The 19,474-nt window shown below is 39.0% G+C and overlaps 1 protein-coding gene across 3 annotated transcripts in view; it reads right to left on the bottom strand.

The window, feature by feature from the left end:
* LOC132378770 (mitofusin-1-like) overlaps positions 1–19,474 on the bottom strand; it is a 123,912-nt gene that overhangs the window by 27,708 nt on the left and 76,730 nt on the right. For all 3 annotated transcript variants that reach the window (XM_059945939.1, XM_059945931.1, XM_059945923.1), the window contains 4 exons: positions 16,055–16,181; positions 15,624–15,728; positions 15,434–15,536; positions 2,868–3,097 (listed from right to left, as the gene is read on the bottom strand). In XM_059945939.1, the coding sequence (XP_059801922.1) occupies positions 2,868–3,097; positions 15,434–15,536; positions 15,624–15,728; positions 16,055–16,181 (565 nt within the window). The remainder of the gene's footprint in view (positions 1–2,867; positions 3,098–15,433; positions 15,537–15,623; positions 15,729–16,054; positions 16,182–19,474) is intronic.

Below are 19,474 nucleotides of genomic sequence, written 5' to 3' on the forward strand. Positions count from 1 at the left end.
CAACAAAATTTGTGAGTTCCACGTTAATGCAGAAGTCCCAAAATTGCTGGAATTTTGTTAAAGTGTACTTTGATGAGGTAGTGAAGAATCAACTTCGTAGTTCCCAGCACTGCTGGTGGTGTGGTGGCATGGTAGCATAATGGTTAGCACAGAAGCTCTGCAGTCCCACCGACTCAGGGTCAATTTCCGTCACTGCCTGCATGGAGTTTGTACGTTCGCCCCATGACCACATGGGTTTCCTCTGGGTGCTCTGGTTTCCTCCCATATTCCAAAGACATAAAGTTGGTACGTTAATTGTTCATTGCAGATTGTACTGTAATTAGACTAGAATTAAGCTGGGTGATTGCTGGGTAGTGTGGCTTGAAGGCTCAAAAAAACTTAAAAAATAAAATAAATCCATACATGACTCATCCTCTACTTCGTTGCTGCATTGACAAAATAGCATTTTCTTTGGCAGTACACGAGGAAACTTACTTCTTTCGTCTTCTATACCAGGGAAATTTTAGGCCCCTTTTGATAATTTAACATGCTGCATGATACATTTATTGAACTTTTAGATTTGGCCCTCAATCTCCATTGTCACTTTCTGGTAAAAATATAGAAAAAGTAATGATATAAGAGACACAGTGCAGTCAAAAATCCCTGTGTAATTTTATTCTTCAATGTTTGACGAAATTGTGTATTCTATAGGCGCATAGTCAATGGACAGAAAAAAACATTAAATAAAACTGGAGTCACAAACAAGAGAAAATCTGCAGATGCTGGAAATCCAAGAAACACATACAAAATGCTGGAGGAATTCAGCAGGAAGGCAACATCTATGGAAAAGAGGAGTCAATGTTTTGGGCCAAAATCCTTCAGGAGGACTGGACAAAAAAAGATGAGAAATAGAGTTAAAAGGTGGGGAGAAGGGAGAGAGAAACAAGGTGATAGGTGAAACTGGAAGGGGTGAAATAGAGCTGGGAAATTCACTGGTGAAACAGATACAGGGTTGGAGAAAGGGGAAGTCTGATAGGAGTGGACAGAAGGCCATGGGAGAAAGAAAAGGGGGAGGTGCACCAGATGGAGGCAATGTGCAGGCAAGGAGATGAAGTGAGAGAGGGAAAAGGGGATGGGAAATAGTAAGGGCCATTATCAGAAGCTCGAGAAATCGATGTTCATGCCATCAGGTTGGAGTCCACCCTGATGGAATACAAGGTGTTGTTACCTTATCCTCCAACCTGAGTGTGGTCTCATCATGACAGACATATGGGAATGGGAAGTGGAATTAAAATGGGTGGCCACTGAGAGATCACACTTTTTCTGACGGACAGAGCATAGGTGCTCAGCAGTCTCCCAATCTACATCAGGTCTCATCAGTATACAGGAAGCCATACTGGGAGCACTGCACTTGGTATATGACCCTAACAGACTCACAAGTGAAGTGTCACTTCACCTGGAAGAACTGTTTGGGGCCCAGAACGGTAGTGAGGGAGGAGGTGCAGGGGCAGGTGTAGACCTTTTGGGGCCCTGTATGAACCAAGCACATCTTTCCTTCCCATCCCCCTCCCCCCACTTACTGCTTACCACAGGGATCGCTTCCTACGTGACTCCCTTGTCCATTCATCCCTCCTCACTGATCTCCCTCCTTGCACTTATCGTTGCAAGTGGAACAAGTGCCACTATGTCTGGTGCTCCCGGTGTGGCCTCCTGTATAACTGCGAGACCTGGCAGAGATTGGGAGACCGCTTTGCCGAGCACCTATGAACCCAGTGAACATTTTAATTCCACTTCCCATTCCCATGTCTATCCATGGCATCTTCCACTGTCACGATGAGACCACACTCAGGTCAGAGGAACAACACCTTATATTCTGTCAGGGTAGCCTCCAACCTGATGGCATGGACACTGATTTCTCGAGCTTCTGGTAATGGCCCCTCTCCTTCACCATTCCCCTTTCCCTCTCTCACATCTCCCTTGCCTGACCATGGCCTCCCTCCAGTGTTCCTCCCCCACTTTCTTCCATGGCCTTCTGCCCTAACTAATCAGACTCTCCCTTCTCCAGCCCTGTCTCTCTTTCACCAATTAACTTCCCAGCTCTTTACTTCCTTATCACCTTGTGCTTCTCCCTCCATCCCCCCACCTTTTAATTCTGCCCTCATCTTTTTTTCTCCAGCTCTGCTGAAGGGTCTCGGCCCAAAACATAGATGCTGCCTAGCCTGCTGAGTTCCTCCAGCATTTTGCGTGCGTTGCTTAAATAAAACTCGTAATATTTTTTAAAAATAGTTTTAATATTTTATGATTAATAAATTGTGAAGAATAGCTCTTTAAAAAGTAGTACAATTTCATCCCTTAGTATTATAAGATCACTCTCCATACTTCTGCTGTCTGCTTCATAAATTAAATTTCTTTTGCTTAGTATAAATTTAGTCAAACAGTAATTTAGCAGACTGGTTCAAATAGTCCCCATCTCAACTTTGTTTCATGTACTGCAATATATTTCTAGTTGGGACATCGAGAATGACAAGTTATTGATGTGCACAGATGCAAGACTTACAACTATATGGATAAAACTGGCACTTTTCATTTACTTCATTAAATTTGGAGCTAAAGTACAAAGTTCTCACAAAGCAGTTGAAGAAATGGAGAAGCAAGGTGGTAGGTGTCTACCCATTCTCTTGAGAGTGGCTAATAGAAAGCTAAGGGAAAAATGCAACAATTTTTCTGAACAAATGCAAGGATGTTCCAGCCTCAAAGCATACTAACTTTGAATTTCAAAATGCACAATTAGGTTATTGGATTTAATATTTTCACATCAATTATAAAAAATACTTTTTCCATCAACTATTGAAAACATAAAAATTGCCATATTTTTAGTTATAGTGTACCTGAGAAGTTGGGTCAACAAGTCCCAGAAGGGCCCGACGAGCATTCTTAGGTCCCAGAAAACGACTGACCAGTGAAGTCCAGCCAAGAGAAAACTGGAATTCAATGTTTTCCTGGAAATCCGCACATATCTTGTTGCAATTCAGATCATAACTGAGATCAAACTTGTGATATGGTAGCAGCTCATTGACTTGGTTCTGAACATTTAATGGAAGCAAAGGCTTGAAATTCCCTGGAAAATATATAGATTCTGATCAATATTTTGTTCCTTAGTTCAGCACTAACTTAATAGGAAAAGTAAAACTAGCATTATTGGGACAGCCATTCATTACATTACTACCTTTCAATAGCTCTGAACACTTAATTACTTGCATATCATTTAAAATCAAGCATGTCTGCATGGTGCTGTGTTTTCTGCAAACCAGGCATTTCCTTTGGTAATTCTGAACAAAAGTATCAAGAAAATTTTGGTCCATCTTCTTGTCTCATCACATATCATCAATACCTGTGTGATTGAGTGTAAGCCTTTGAGAACATACTGGACATACCAAATCAGAAGCTGTGGATGAACCATGAGATTCAGTCTTCTGAGAGGTAGATTGGTGGTGTTTAAGACGTGATCCCGAACTCTATAAGTCCAGGTGCGACCTATAGAAGGCTATCTTAAGAACAAAAATGGAACTGCTTGTGAAGTTAGAGATGGAATTAAATACATGTCAGCAGCATTTACAGACTATGAGGAGCTAAACAGGGGTAAGAAAGATCAGCTGGATGAGTGGTATCACAACAACCACCACCTCGTACTCAATGTCACTAAGACCAAGGAACTGATTGTGGACTTCAGTAACAGGAAGTTGGGAGAACACACACCAGTCCTCATTGAGGGGTCAGCAGTGGAAAGAGTGAGCAGCTTCAAGTTCCTGGGTATCAACATTTCTGAGAATCTATCCTGAGCCCAACATATTGATGTAATTATGAAGAAGGAACAGCAGCAGCTATATTTCATTAGAACTTTGAGGTTTAGTATGTCACAAAACATTTTAGCAAATTTCTACAGATGTACGTGGACTAGTTGCATCACCGTCTAGTATGGAGGTGATAATTTAGCACTATAGGGTAGGCAGCTGTCGATCCCTGGGATCATGGGTTTGCACCTCTGGTGGACTGTGTCCTCTCCAGAGAGCAAGCCTGGGTGGGAAGGTATGAAGAACCAGTTGTTGTCTATACAGTAGGTTCCCCCCTCCATGTCACTCATGTAGTCCAAGGGAAGGGCAAGTGCCGATACAACTTGGCACCAGTGTCGTCGCAGAGGTTGCCAGAGTGAAGTTGTAAACAGCATCAAACTGCCTTAGGGACACCGGCTCCGGATTTCTTCCTTGGGGTTAATGATATGGCTGCAAGGCAGCGTAGGTTTAAAATCAGAGTTTCCCTTCTCCTAGGCAGACTGCCGTGACAAGCCCCACCTGTCCGAAGCAACTGGTTTTGAGGCGCCAGTGGTCGCCTTTGCCCCTTCTCTTATCAGTAGAAACAGTTCTGCTGGGCCTAGTAGCTAAGCCATATGTGAAGGCCATGGGTTGGTCTTGGTTGTCAGAGGCGGTTAGAGACACACGCCATTTGGAGCACTTTATAGGTAGCGGGAGCTTATCCCCACTATCATTCTGGCTATGTCAACCTTAGGAATCCATGGGCACCAGACTTCCCACAATTGAGGACATCTTTAGAAGGCAATGCCTTAAGAAGATGGCATCCATCATTAATAACTCTCACCATTCCGGATATGCCCTCTTCTCATTACTACCATTAGGGAAGAGATACAAGAGGCTAAAGACACATATTCAATGTTTTAGAAACAACTTCTTCCCCTTTGCAAATAAATTTCTGAACAGTCCATGAACCTGTTAACACCATCTCACTATTTTGCTCTTATTGTACTACTTAATTTTTAAATTTCCTATTGTAACGTATAGAAATTTTTCTTGTGTACTGCAGCCACAAAACAGGAAGTTTCATAACATATGACAGTGATATTAAATCAGGTTCGAACTCTGCTCTTTTATTTTTAGATCATGTTTAGGGCATCAATCTACATAGATTAATTCTCCCCAAGTTCTTGGACAAGTCAGAGATTACTTGAATCATTAAGTATTTGCTTTAAGCACCAGAAGAGTTTCTGCGTAAAGATTATATCTGTATCTTCCTCTGTTTTTTATATCCATTTACTGTATTAAATATCTTATCTCATCCATTCAATAATACTTCTATTTGCTGTGTTTTTTTTATTCACAACATTAGTAGGGGGGTATATTGTTATTTTTTTCTTCATAATCTATTTTTCTTTTATCTTTCTTTCTTTGCCTGGACAATCGGGGGGGGGGGGGGGGGGGGGAGACACATAGCAACATGAAGAATTTTAAAAAGATTCCCCAAGGTACTACAAAAGTTGAAAGGTTAGGTATTACTATAGATTGTTGTAACCCCGTTAAAAATAATGACTAATTTACTGAATTTTTAAAGTTTTAATGTTATTGGGCTTAATGGACCGGTGAAAAGAAAAAGAATTTTAACATACATTAAGAAAATGAAAATAGATATAGCTTTTTTTTTACAAGAAACACACTTAACAGAGATAGAACATCAGAATTAAGAGAGATTGGGTCAGAAATGTTTTTGCAGCTTCATTTAATTCAAAGGCGAGGGGAGCTGCAATTTTGGTTAATAAAACTTTACCAATTAAAATACAAAATGTATTAATTGATTCTGCAGGGAGATATGTAATTATACATTGTCAAATTTTTTTCAGAACTATGGACTCTTATGAATATTTATGCACTAAATGAAAATTATGTAAAATTTATACAAGAGGCCTTTTCAAATTTGGCTGACGCACATGACAAAATATTAATAGGTGGAGACTAATTTTTGTCTAGACCCAGTTTTAGATAGATCAACAAAGGTTGTTACAAAATCAACAGTAGCACAATTAACTTTATCATTGATAAAAGATTTAAATTTGATTGATATATGGAGAAGAATTAATCCAAAAGAAAGACATTACTCATTTTATTCAAATAGACATAAAACTTATTCAAGGATAGATTTTTTCCTATTATCAATGAATATTCAAGACAGAGTGAAAAATATGGAATATAAAGCAAGAATATTGTCAGATCATTCCCCCTTGACAATGATGGATAAAGAGGAATCGATTTTCAGATGGAGATTTAATTCAATATTATTAAAACGTCAAGATCTTTGTGATTTCATGAAAAAGCAGATTTGGTTTTTTTTAGATACAAATTTACATTTTCATGATAAATTTATAGTATGGGAAGCAATGAAGGCATATTTGAGAGGCCAGATATTAAGTTATACTTCTAAAATTAAGAAAGAATATATGGTAGAAATAGATCAATTGGAAAAAGAGATTACAAAATTAGAAAAAGAATCTCAAAGATATATGACAGAAGAAAAACGAAGACAACTTGTTAACAAGAAGTTACAATATAATACACTTCAGACATATCAAACAGAAAAAGCAATTATGAGAACTAAACAGAGATATTACGAACTAGGTGAAAGATCACACAAGATTCTTGCTTGGCAGTTAAAAACAGACCAGATTTCCAAAACGATAAATGCAATTAGAACAAGTGTAAATAAAATTACTTATAAACCTTTAGAAATTAATGAAACTTTTAAGAATTTTTATTCTTCAATCAGAATCACAAAATGATAATGTCGAGATAGAAAGGTTTTTATCACAAATAACTCTTCCAAAATTGAACTCGGAAGAACAGGAGGGATTAGATATGCCTTTTACATTAAAAGAGGTCGAAGAAGCTCTAGGATCACTTCAGAGTAATAAATCCCCAGGAGAAGAAAAAGTTTAAAGATTTACTAATTCCTCCTTTTATGGAGTTAATGTACCAAGCGAAAAGAACGCATAAACTTCCAGAATCTTTTTCGACAGCTATTTTAATAGTATTGCCAAAAAAAGAGAGATCTTTTAAAACCAACATCATATAGACCTTTTTCTTTGTTGAATACTGACTATAAAATAATAGCAAAAATTTTATCTAATAGATTATTCAAATACTTACCAAAATTAATACATATGGATCAAACAGGATTGATCAAAAATAGACAATTGGCAGATAATATATCTCGGTTACTTAGCATAATTCATTTGGCACAAAAGAGGGAGGAAATGAGTGTGACGGTTGCCTTAGATGCAGAAAAAGCATTTGATAGATTGGAATGGGACTTTTTATTTAAGGCGTTGGAAAAATATGGATTAGGAGTATCTTTTATAAAATGGACTAAAACCTTAAATACTAATCCCAAAGCTAAAGTGGTGACTAATGGTCAAATTTCAACATCATTTCAGTTAACAAGGTCAACTAAACAAGTTTGTCCATTATCACCTGCTTTATTTGTGTTGGCGATAGAACCATTAGCTGAATTAATTAGAACGGACCCAGATATTATGGGTTTCAGAGTTAACCAGGAAGAATATAAGATTCATTTATTTGCTGATGATGTCCTGATTTATCTAACTAATCCATTGCATTCATTGTGTAAATTATCTTCTAGATTGGAAGAATATGGGAAAATATCAGGCTACAAAATAAATTGGGATAAAAGTGAAATTCTACCCCTTACTATAGTCAATGTCGAATAATAACTCAATTTAGATGGCCGATAAATAGTATAAAATATTTAGGTACAAGAGTTCATAATGATATGAAGAATTTATATAAATTATTTACCATTATTGAAAAAAATTCAAAAAGATCTTGATAAATGGATGACGTTACCAATAACATTAGTAGGCAGAGTAAATGCTGTAAAAATGAATATATTCCCTAGATTACAATATTTATTCCAAACACTACCAATACAATTACCGCAGAAGTTTTTTCAAGAGTTAAGTAAATATGTGAGGAAGTTCCTTTGGAAAGGTAAGATGTCAAGAATATCTTTGGAAAAATTGACATGGAAATTTGACCTAGGAGGGTTACAACTTCCAAACTTTAAGAATTATTATAAAGCAAATCAACTTAGATTTATTGCATCCTTTTTTGATGAAGATAAACCGGCATGGATTAGAATAGAATTAGATAAAATAGGAGAAAATATACCAGAAGATTTTATATATAAATGGGAATCGAAATGGATACGGGAAAAGAAAGAATCTCCTATATTAAAACACTTGATTGATTTATGGGATAAGATAAATGTTGATGATGAGATAAATCTTTATTAGCAAAGAGACCTTTAATTCAAAATAAACTTATTCCTTTTACAATAGATAACGAACTTTTATATAATTGGTTTCAAAAAGGGATTAGATATATAGGAAATTGTTTTGAAGGAGGTATATTAATGTCTTTTGATCAATTAAGCAATAAATACAAAATATCAAACAACACTCTTTTTTGTTATTTCCAATTAAGGGCTTATTTAAGAGATAAATTGCGTCAAACAATGTTATTGCCGAATAATGAAAATAGAAACTTTAATTCAAAAGGGAAAAATTTAAAACTGTATTTCTTGATTCAAAAACAGGCAATGAAACACGGAATTCATAAGTCAAGACAAAAATGGGCAAGTGATTTGAATATTAAAATTGAAGAAACAAGTTGGTCAAGACTATGTCTTGACAGTATGACAAATACAACAAATGTCCGGTTAAGATTAGTGCAATATAATTTTTTACACCAATTATATATTACACCACAAAAAAATAAATAAATTAAACCCAAATTTATCTGATCAATGTTTCCTATGTAATCAGGAAATTGGTACTTTTTTTACACTCTACTTGGTCTTGTTTTAAAATTCAACCTTTTTGGACAAATTTAAGAATTTTATTGGAACAAATTATTGGAACACAACTTCCACATAATCCAACATTATTTTTACTAGGCGATATTGAAGGGATAAAATCAAAATCCAAACAATAAATATCAGAAAGAATTCATAAAAATTGCATTGGCAGTAGCCAAAAAGGCTATTACAGTTACTTGGAAATCGGATTCATACTTAAGTATAGATCGTTGGAAGAATGAAATTTTTAGCTGCATTCCACTTGAAAAAATTACTTATAATTTAAGAGGTAAATATGAAATATTTCTGAAAATTTGGCATCCTTATTTACAAAAGATAGGATTAAATATATAGGTGCTCCTAAGATAAAATTATTGGTTATCTGGGGAAAGAAATAAATATATATACTAAAGCTATTATGAACGCCATGGAGCATGTGGGGATCTTCCGATATCCAGGCATTCTTTCTTTCTTTTTTCTTCTCTTTTTTTTCTCTCTTTCTATAGGGATATGTTAGGGGGGAGGAGTTAAGGGGAGGGGGGAAGTGTTGACAATGTTTTTTTCCTTCTGTAACCTATTTGAAAATTCAATAAAAAGAATTTTATAAAAAAAATACTTCTATTTGCTAAAATCAACCTCAAACTCTTTCATTACCTTCTTCCTCTGATTACAATTTAGGCGCCATTGAAATACAATTAGAAACAAATACATTTTTACAATGTTTAACACAGTCATAGCGATGTCCCTTGTTTCTACATTTCTGGACATGCAAGTTATGAGTAGAATACAGAGCAAACGAAATGAAACTCTTTACCCAGGTCTCCATGATCTAAATCTTAAATCCAAGATGTTACTCAATGTGAGTGTGAAAATTAGTAACAACTTAATATTGGAAAGTTAATCATTGATATATTGACTAGGAAAGTGAGCCAAAGATTACTTTAGTATATACACCTAATGAAAAAGTGAAAGGCTCTGAATTAAATTAACAGAGGTAATGTAAATTATTAAGTTAAACTATTGTTATAGTATTCAAATTACATTTCTGGGCAGGAGGTCAGGCAGCAGCTATGGAGGGCAATAAGCGGACAATGTTTCAGGCCGAGTCTTTTCATCAGGACTAAGGAAGGGGAAGAAGACAGAACAAGAAAGTGGGGAGAGGGGCTATATATAGTTTTTTTCCATAAAAATTTCTATTTTATTTCTTTTTTTCCTGTAAATGTCTGTATGAAAATGAATCTCAAAGTAGTATAAGGTGTGTGTGTGTGTGTGTGCGTGCGCGCATGCACACCCTTAACTCCTTGTGGAGTTGTCGGGGCACTGTCATTACAAGCATTTTGCACTGATCTTTTTGGTGATTGCTCATTGTACAGCACGTCTTGGGCATCTGAAACCTGGCGGAGCCCATCCCTCTTCAGGTTATTTTTCACAAGGTCAAGTTGCTAGCTCGACATTCAACGGCACGGATGGAGAGCATGCAAGGGAGCTGGCCGGATTTGAATTCGGGACCTCTCGCCCCGAAGTCCAGCGTTGATGCCACTACGCCACCAGCCGAAACATACAAGGTAACATGTATATATACTTGGAGATTAAATTTACTTTGAGCTTTGAACTTCTCAGTCCTCCAACCAATAAAGACAAGCATGCCACATGCCTTCTTTACCACCCTACCTTACTTGCACAGTTACACAGAACATAGAATAGTACAGCACAATACAGGCCCTTCAGTCCACAATGTTGTGCTGACCCTTAAACCCTGCCTCCTAATAAACCCCCATCTTAAATTCCTCCATATACCAGTTTAGTAGTCTCTTAAATTTCACTAATGTATCTGCCTCCACCACTGACCTCAGGCAGTGCATTCCACGCACCAACCGCTCTCTGAGTGAAGAACCTTCCTTTAATATCCCCCTTGAACTTCACAACCCCTTACATTAAAGCCATGTCCTCTTGTTTTGAGCAGTGGTGCCCTGGGGAAGAGGCGCTGGCTGTCCACTCTGTCTATTCCTCTTAATATCTTGTATACCTCTATCATGTCTCCTCTCATCCTCCTTCTCTCCAAAGAGTAAAGCCCTAGCTCCCGTAATCTCTGATCATAATGCATACTCTCTAAACCAGGCAGTATCCTGGTAAATCTTCTCTGTACCTTTTCCAATGCTTTCACATCCTTCCTATAGTGAGGCAACCAGAACAGGACACAGTACTCCAAGTGTGTCCTAACCAGTTTTATAGAGCTGCATCATTACCTCGCAACTCTTAAACTCTATCCCTAGACTTATGAAACCTAACACCCCATAAGCTTTCTTAACTACCCTATTTACCTGTGAGGCAACTTTCAGGGATCTGTGGACATGTACCCCCAGATCCCTCTGCTCCTTCACACTACCAAGTATCCTGCCATTTATTTTGTACTCTGCCTTGGAGTTTGTCCTTCCAAAGTGTACCACTTCACACTTCTCTGGGTTGAACTCCATCTGCTACTTCTCAGCCCACTTCTGCATCCTATCAATGTCTCTCTGCAATCTTCGACAATCCTCTACACTATCCACAACACCACCAACCTTTGTGTCGCCTGCAAACTTGCAAACCCACCCTTCTACCCCCACATCTAGATCATTACTAAAAATCACGAAAAGTAGAGGTCCCAGAACAGAACCTTGTTGGACACCACTAGTCACAACCCTCCAGTCCCAACGTACTCCCTCCACCACGACCCTCTGCTTTCTGCAGGCAAGTCAATCCTAAATCCACCTGGCCAAACTTCCCTGGATCCCATGCCTTCTGACTTTCTGAATAAACCTACCGTGTGGAACCTTGTCAAATGCCTTACTAAAATCCATGTAGATCACATCCACTACACTACTCTCATCTATATGCCTGGTCACCTCCTCAAAGAACTCTATCAGGCTTGTTAAGCATGATCTGCCCTTCACAAAGCCATGCTGACTGTCCCTGATCAGACCACGATTCTCTAAATGCCCACAGATCCTCTCTCTAAGAATCTTTTCCAACAGCTTTCCCATCACAGACATAAGGCAGAGATCGTTAAGAGCACCAAATTTCTTGGTGTTCACCTGGCGGAGAATCTCACCTGGTCCCTCAACACCAGCTCCATAGCAAAAATAAGCCCAGCAGCAACTCTACTTTCTGTGAAGGCTAAGGAAAGTCCATCTCCCCCCCCCCCCCATCCTCATCACATTCTACAGGGGTTGCATTGAGAGCATCCTGAGCAGCTGCATCACTGCCTGGTTTGGAAATTGCACCATCTCGGATCGCAAGACACTGCAGCGGATAGTGAGGTCAGCTGAGAAGATCATCTTTCCGCCATTTACACTACACGCTGCATCCGCAAAGCAAACAGCATTATGAAGGACCCCAGACACCCCTCATACAAACTCTTTTCCCTCCTGCTATCTGAGAAAAGGCACCGAAGCATTCGGTCTCTCAAGACCAGACTATGTAACAGTTTCTTCCCCCAAGCTATCAGACTCCTCAATACCCAGAGCCTGGACTGACACCTTACTGCCCTATTATCTTGTCTTGTTTATTATTTATTGTAATGCCTGCACTGTTTTGTGCACTTTATGCAGTCCTGCGTAGGTCTGTAGTCTAGTGTAGTTTTTTTTGTGTAGTTCAGTCTAGTTTTTGACCTGTGTCATGTAACACCATGGTCCTGAAAAAACATTGTCCCATTTTTACTATGTGTACTGTACCAGCAGTTATGGTCGAAATAATAAAAGTGACTTGACTTGAGGCTCACTGGTCTATAATTACCCAGACGATCCCTACAACCTTTTCAGAACAAAGGGACAACATTCACCTCCCTCCAATCCTCTGGTACCATTCCCGTGGACAATGAGGACATAAAGATCCTAACCAGAGGCTCAGCAATCTCTTCCTTCAGCTCGTGGAGCAGCCTGGGGAATATTCCGTCAGGCCCCAGGGACTTATTCATCCTAATGTATTTTAACAACTCCAACACCCCCTCTCCCTTAATATCAACATGCTCCAGAACATCAACCTCACTCATGTTGTCCTCACCATCATCAAGTTCCCTCTCATTGGTGAATACTGAAGAGAAGTATTCATTGAGGACCTCGCTCACTTCCACAGCCTCCAGGCACATCTTCCCACTTTTATCTCTAATCGGTTCTACCCTTACTCCTGTCATCCTTTTGTTCTTCACATAACTGAAGAATGCCTTGGGGTTTTCCTTTACCCTACTCGCCAAGGCCTTCTCATGCCCCCTTCTTGCACTTCTCAGCCCCTTCTTAAGCTCCTTTCTTGCTACCCTATATTCCTCAATAGACCCATCTGATCCTTGCTTCCTAAACCTCATGTATGCTGCCTTCTTCCACCTGACTAGATTTTTCACCTTACTTGTCAGCCTACCATTCTTAATATTCCTCACCTGGACAAATTTATCACTAACATCCTGCAAGAGATCCCTAAACATCGACCACATGTCCATAGTACATTTCCCTGCAAAAACACCATCCCAATTCACACCCGCAACTTCTAGCCTTATAGCTTCATAATTTGCCCTTCACCAATCAAAAATCTTCTTGTCCTCTCTGATTCTATCCTTTTCCATGATAACGTTAAAGGCCAGGGAGCAGTGGTCACTGTCCCCCAGATGCTAGGCCACTGAGAGATCTGTGACCTGACCCGATTTGTTACCTAATACTAGATCTAGTATGGCATGCTCCCTAGTCGGCCTGTCAACATACTGTGACAGGAATCCAACCTGGACGCACTTGACAAACTCTGCCCCGTCTAAACCATTGGAACTAATCAGGTGCCAATTAATATTAGGGAAGTTAAAGTCACCCATGATAACAACCGTGTTATTTTTGCCCCTTTCCAAAATCTGTCTCCCAATCTGCTCCGTGGTATCTCTGCTGTTACCAGGGGGCCTATAGAATACTCCCAATAAGAGTAACTGCTCCCTTCTTGTTCCCGACTTTCACACAAACTGAATCAAAAGAGGATCCTGCTACAGTACCCGCCCTTTCTGTAGCTGTAATAGTATCCCTGACCAGTAATGCCACCCCTCCTCCCCTTCCCCCCCTCTATCCATTTTAAAGCACTGAAATCCAAGAATATTGAGAATCCATTCCTGCCCTGGTGCCAGCCAAGTCCCTGTAATGGCCACTACATCATAATTCCATCTATGCATCTAAGCTCTCAGTTCATCACCTTTGTTCCTGATGCTTCTTGCATTGAAGTACACACACTTTAGCCCTTCCACCTTTACACCTTTTATTCTGCTTCTCTTTCCTCGAAGCCTCTCTATATGTTAGATCTGGCTTTACTCCATGCACTTCTTCCACTGCTCTACTGCTCCAGGTCCCACCCCCCTTGCAAGTTAGTTTAAACCCTCCTGAACCATGCTAGCCAACTTCCAGGGAAAAATGGACTTGAACCCCAAAAAGACATCTGCACATCAACCCTGTAAGGATTTTGCCACTAAAACATTGTGGGTTTTCCCCCAGGAGCTCCCCACTGAAAAGATGAACTGGTAGATTAACCAGCTACTGTTAATTACCTTTTAGTGTAGGTTAATGTCAGAGAATTGCAAAGGGATTGAGGGGCATGCTTGGGAGATAAACTGCAGAGGAAACAAAGGAAGGAAATGGGACTAATGGGATTGCTCCCCTAGGACTACATGGATCTGATGGGCAGAATAGCCTCTCTTTACGTCAGTATCAGAAGATAACACTACTACTAATAAGAAGAAAATTTAATAGATTTTTTTACTTATTTGGAAATACAGCATGGAATAGGCCCTTTTAGCCCTTTGAGCCACACCAACCAGCAAGCACTGACAACCCTTATTTCATCAAGTAACAATTTACAGTGACCAATTAACCTACCCAGTATGTCTGTGAGAGGAAACGGGAGGACCCGGAGAAACCCATGCATTCCAAAGGAAGGATGTACTGCGACTCCTTACAGAGGATGCCACGAATGGAATCTGAACTTTGCTATAATAGCATTGCACTAACTGCTATGCTACCATGGTGCCCAATCAAGCAGCATGTGTCAAGAGACAGGTTAATATTTCAGGTTAATGACCATTCACCAGTTCTAACTGAAGGTCATTAAATTTGAGAATTTAACTGGCTTTCTCTCTGTAGATGTTTCCTGAACTGCTGAATATTTGTTGTTACTTTCTGTTTTGAATCTGCAGTATTCAGCTTTTGTCAACCTTGCTGGATATTGATTGATCATTGTCTGTTAATTGCAAGATCATAATCCAAAGATTCTTTGGGATTGTTTTTGGAATAACGAACCGCTATTTGCCACTGATCATAACTGAGGTACATTACTTATGAAAGTAGCACAATAGCAGTGCTCCCTCTGTTGCTGAAAAGTTATTACTACAATGTTTAATTTCCTTAGGAATTTAAGGATTTTGTGCTTTCACTGAAGACAAGAGCAGGTGGTTTGGACCTTGGATATAATTTCTCTGGGCTTTACTAATCTGGATTTCCTAACTCCAAAGTATGAAGATTCTAAATTCAGAATCTGATAAAATGATTAGTATTTCATCTCTGCAGGTTGAACCTGAACACCAAAACACAAAGTATGAACTACTTACAAATGACTGATGTATGTCATTTGTAAATTCTTTTTTGGTTGATTTTTAAGTTGATTTAGAGGGGTTGCATTCATTCCCTGAATTAACCATCATGGACTTGAAAAACTTAACTTTGTCATCTCTTGATGAACAAACCTATCATTTGAAGTTGTGCTGTCTGTAAAGATGCATGCACTGCACTGGAACAACGATCAGCCAAGTTCTTCCCTAATCCATCTTCAATATGCTTATAAAGATCCTGTAAATTAATCGCATAATTTAGTACAATGAATAACTAACATAAGCATTATTTTATAAGATACTAGATTATCAAATTTTTGCTTACATTTTTATAAAACTTTAAGACTGAAGAAGAAGAATGAAAGTCTCCATGAAATTCATCAACCAATACAGAAAGGCGGCAGATTTCATCTGCCATTGCAGCTGATACCTGAAAAAACAATGTTGTTAAAAAAGTTGAATGGTACTGAGAATATTGTCAAAAATAATTTAAACAAGAAATTTTATTGGCATTCCCAAGACCACAAATGTCTTATGATGAGGAATACTGAATGTTAATATCCCAACACATTTTAATGCACTCTCTTTAGATGTTATACAATAACATTTTCTCAGTGAACTCAGAATCAAAAGCAAATATGGGGGCTAAGGCCCTGGTAAGTCAAAAGAGCTCAGCAACATTATCAGGAATGCCTAATGCCGAACTATTGGGGAGGTGGGGGGGGGGGGGGAAAGAAGAGGTTTACAGATTCTCACCTTAGCTTCTACTTCCTCTGTCACCAGTTTTATTTTCCTCTTACAATCCTCTGACAGTAGTGTCAATTGATTACGCACAAACTCCAGTCGATCCAGATGATCTTCTCGTTCCTCCAATGAATGCACTCTGACAGCAGAAATGGTTTGTTTATTTATTTAGAGGCACAGTGCAGAATAGACCCCTCCTCCCCAGGACCTTGGAACTGCGATGACCAGCAACCCACAATAACCATTGATTTAATCCTAACCTAATCATGGGACAATTTACAATGACCAATTAACCTATAGGACTAACAGGTATACACATCTTTGGACTGTGGAACAAACTGGAGAACCCGGAGAAAGCCACACATTCCATGGGGAGGACATACAGACTCCTTACAGAGGATGTTGGGATTGAACTCCAAACTCTGACACACAAGTTGTAATAGTGTTGTGCTAACAGCTACGCTACCAATTCTTTTCCCTGTGTTTAGCTGTCAACTATGATCATATTTTTTGGAAAATACACTTATTCAGTTCATACAGACTGTTTTAAATTACTGTCACAATAACTGTTTTCTCTCATTTTTGCATTATCTTCCAACTATGCAATCTTACAAAATTATGATTAACCAGCATTGCTGTCACTTTTGATAACAGATTGATCCTTCACTACACAATGGTATGCAATACTTCGTGCTGAACAATACCGGTGTACTAATTTTGAGATAAAGCTTTCATCATGAGCCATTATCAATAAGGCTACCTCTTCCAAGATGCCTTCCTTTATACATTCCTGACGCAGTAGGCCATGTCATAAAGTACAACTTACACTAAAGAAAACTTTAGGGTATTTAAGCATTCCAATCCACTACATTAGAGCTTTTCAAAAGGTATTTGATATTGAGTCTCAAATGAAAGATGACTAGAATCTCAATCAAAATTATGAGACTTAAGCAGCATATTGGAGGGGAGAGAAAAAGATAGAGGGAATTGCAATTCTTAAAACCAAAGACAATTGTTAATGAAGCAGCAATTTAAAAAAAATTGTGGAGTTGTTCAAACTGTTCAGTTTACAGGATGCAAATATTTCAAATTAGAAGGAAATAGTTGCCAAGATAAGGGGTAATGTCATGGAATGAGTTTAAAGGGGAAAAAAAATGTTAAAATCATCACATTGCCAAATTGGGAGTCAATATAGCTCTGGATTAGAACTAGAACGTGGTATGGAAGTAGGGACACTGATGAGATAAACATTGGAACAGTCATGTTGAGGTACTGAAGGATGATAAATTTTTAAAAATATACCAAATGGAAAGTAGCAATTGTACAATACCTTGCAAACTCTGGAATCAAAGTTTCCTTTTTTTTTTGCGCCTACAGACACAACAGAGCACAAAGCAAGGAAAGAAGAGACATTGATTTTATGCCAAATCCCCCAATTCTTTTGCACTTACATGGATTTCTTGAGTAATCCCACAGGAATGGGCAGAGAATTTTGCCTGGATTAGCAGAATGTTAGGATAAGGACATAATAATAAAACAAGAGCAGACTAAGGCCACTCAGCCCCTCGAGACTGTGCCACTATTCAATTTAGTCATTGCTGATCTGCTCCAGGCCTCATTTCCTCTTCTGTACCATTTCCCCGTTGTCATCAATTCCCTAGATCTTTCAAAATTGTATCCATTTCTTTTTGCACATGCCTCCAATGATCTTTGGGTGGAAAACTCCAGTTTAAATTGAAGTGTATTTGAACAACTTCAGAGAGTGAATCACCGCCCTCTGTGGGAAGTTGTTCCAATATACTTCAGTTTAAATAACACCCCTTTCTAATTTTTAACTACATTCCCTTATTTAAGATTCTATCACATCCCCTTATCTACTCTCTCACGCCCTCTCAAGATCTTAGATGTTTCAACATCACCACCTTACATTCATCTATACAAAGAATATAGATCTAGCTTCTTTAACTGCTCATGATGGGACAATCCTGTCATCCAAGGAATTAACCCAATTAATACAGTGCCAGTACTTACTTTCTTCAATAAAAGGGACCAAAACTGCATAGTACTTGAGACATGGCCTCAACATTAAGTACCCAATGCAATTGTAATAATACTTTCCTGTTGCAACATATACAATAAGCCGGAGGAGCTCAGCAGATCAAGCAGCATCTATGGACATGACTAAAGTCGACTTTTCAAGATCCTTCTTCAGGACTGGAAAGAAAGGGGGGAAGACACCAGAATAAAAAGGTGGGGAGAGTAAAAGGAGATGAAGCTAGATGGATGGGAAAGGTAAGGGCTGGAGAAGAAGGAATCTGATAGGAGACGAGAGTGGACCAAGGGAGAAAGGGAAGGAGGAGGAGCACCAGAGGGAGGTGACAGGCAGGTGAGGAGAAGAGGTAAGAGGCCAGAGTGGGAAATAGAAGAGGGAAAGGGGAGGGATTTTTTTTCCTCTGTAAGAGAAATCTGGCAAATCTGCTTGAAACATCTGAGGAAAGAGCACGCAGGACAGACAAAGAATTGGTGGAGATTGTACACTTGAATTTTCAAAAGGCCTTTGACAAGGTGCTACACATGAGGCTGCTTAATAAGAAAGATACTAGCACTGGCTGAATGGCAGGAGGCAAAGAGTGGGAACAAAGGGAGCCTTTTCTGATCAGCTGCTGGTGACTAGTGGTATTTTGTTGGGGTCAGTGTTGGGGTAACTACTTTTTACACTGTATGCTAATACTTTGGATAATGGAATTCATGGCTTTGTGGGCAAGTTTGCGGACGATACAAAGATGGGTGGAAGACCAGATAGTTTTGAGGAAGCAGGGAGGCTACAGAAGGATGTAAAGCACGTAAGACAGTTTAGGAGAATGGGCAAATAAGTGGCAATGGAATACAGTGTCGGGAAGTGTATGGTCATGCACTATGGTAGAAGGAATAAAAGCATGGTCTATTTTCTAAATGGGAAGAAAGTTCAAAGATCTGAGTGCAAAGGGACTTGGATTCCCTTAAGTTTAACTGCAGGTTGAGTCGGTGTGATGAAGGCAAATAGCATTCCCTTTGAGAAGACTAGAATGAAAAAGTAATGCTGAAGCTTTTTAAGTCACCAGTGAGGCCTCAATGAAGGTTCATGAGAATGATTCCGTGAAATAAAAGGCTTACTGTCTGAGGAACAATTGATGGTTCTGAGTCTTTACTTGCTGGAATTTAGTAGAATGAGGAAGAATTTCATTGAAACATCGAATGTTGAAAGGCCTAGAAAAAGTGGAGGTGGAGGGGATATTTCCTATGATGGGGGAGTCTTGGAACAGAGGGCACAGCCTCAGAACAGAGGGACATCCATTTAGAATGGAGATGAAGGTGAATCTGTGGAATTTGTTGCCACAGGTTGCTATGGAGGCCAGGTCAATGGGTGTATTTAAGGTGGAGGTTGATAGGTTC

The sequence above is a fragment of the Hypanus sabinus genome, chromosome 2 (genome assembly GCF_030144855.1).
Source record: "Hypanus sabinus isolate sHypSab1 chromosome 2, sHypSab1.hap1, whole genome shotgun sequence".
Classification (NCBI taxonomy): Eukaryota; Metazoa; Chordata; class Chondrichthyes; order Myliobatiformes; family Dasyatidae; genus Hypanus; species Hypanus sabinus.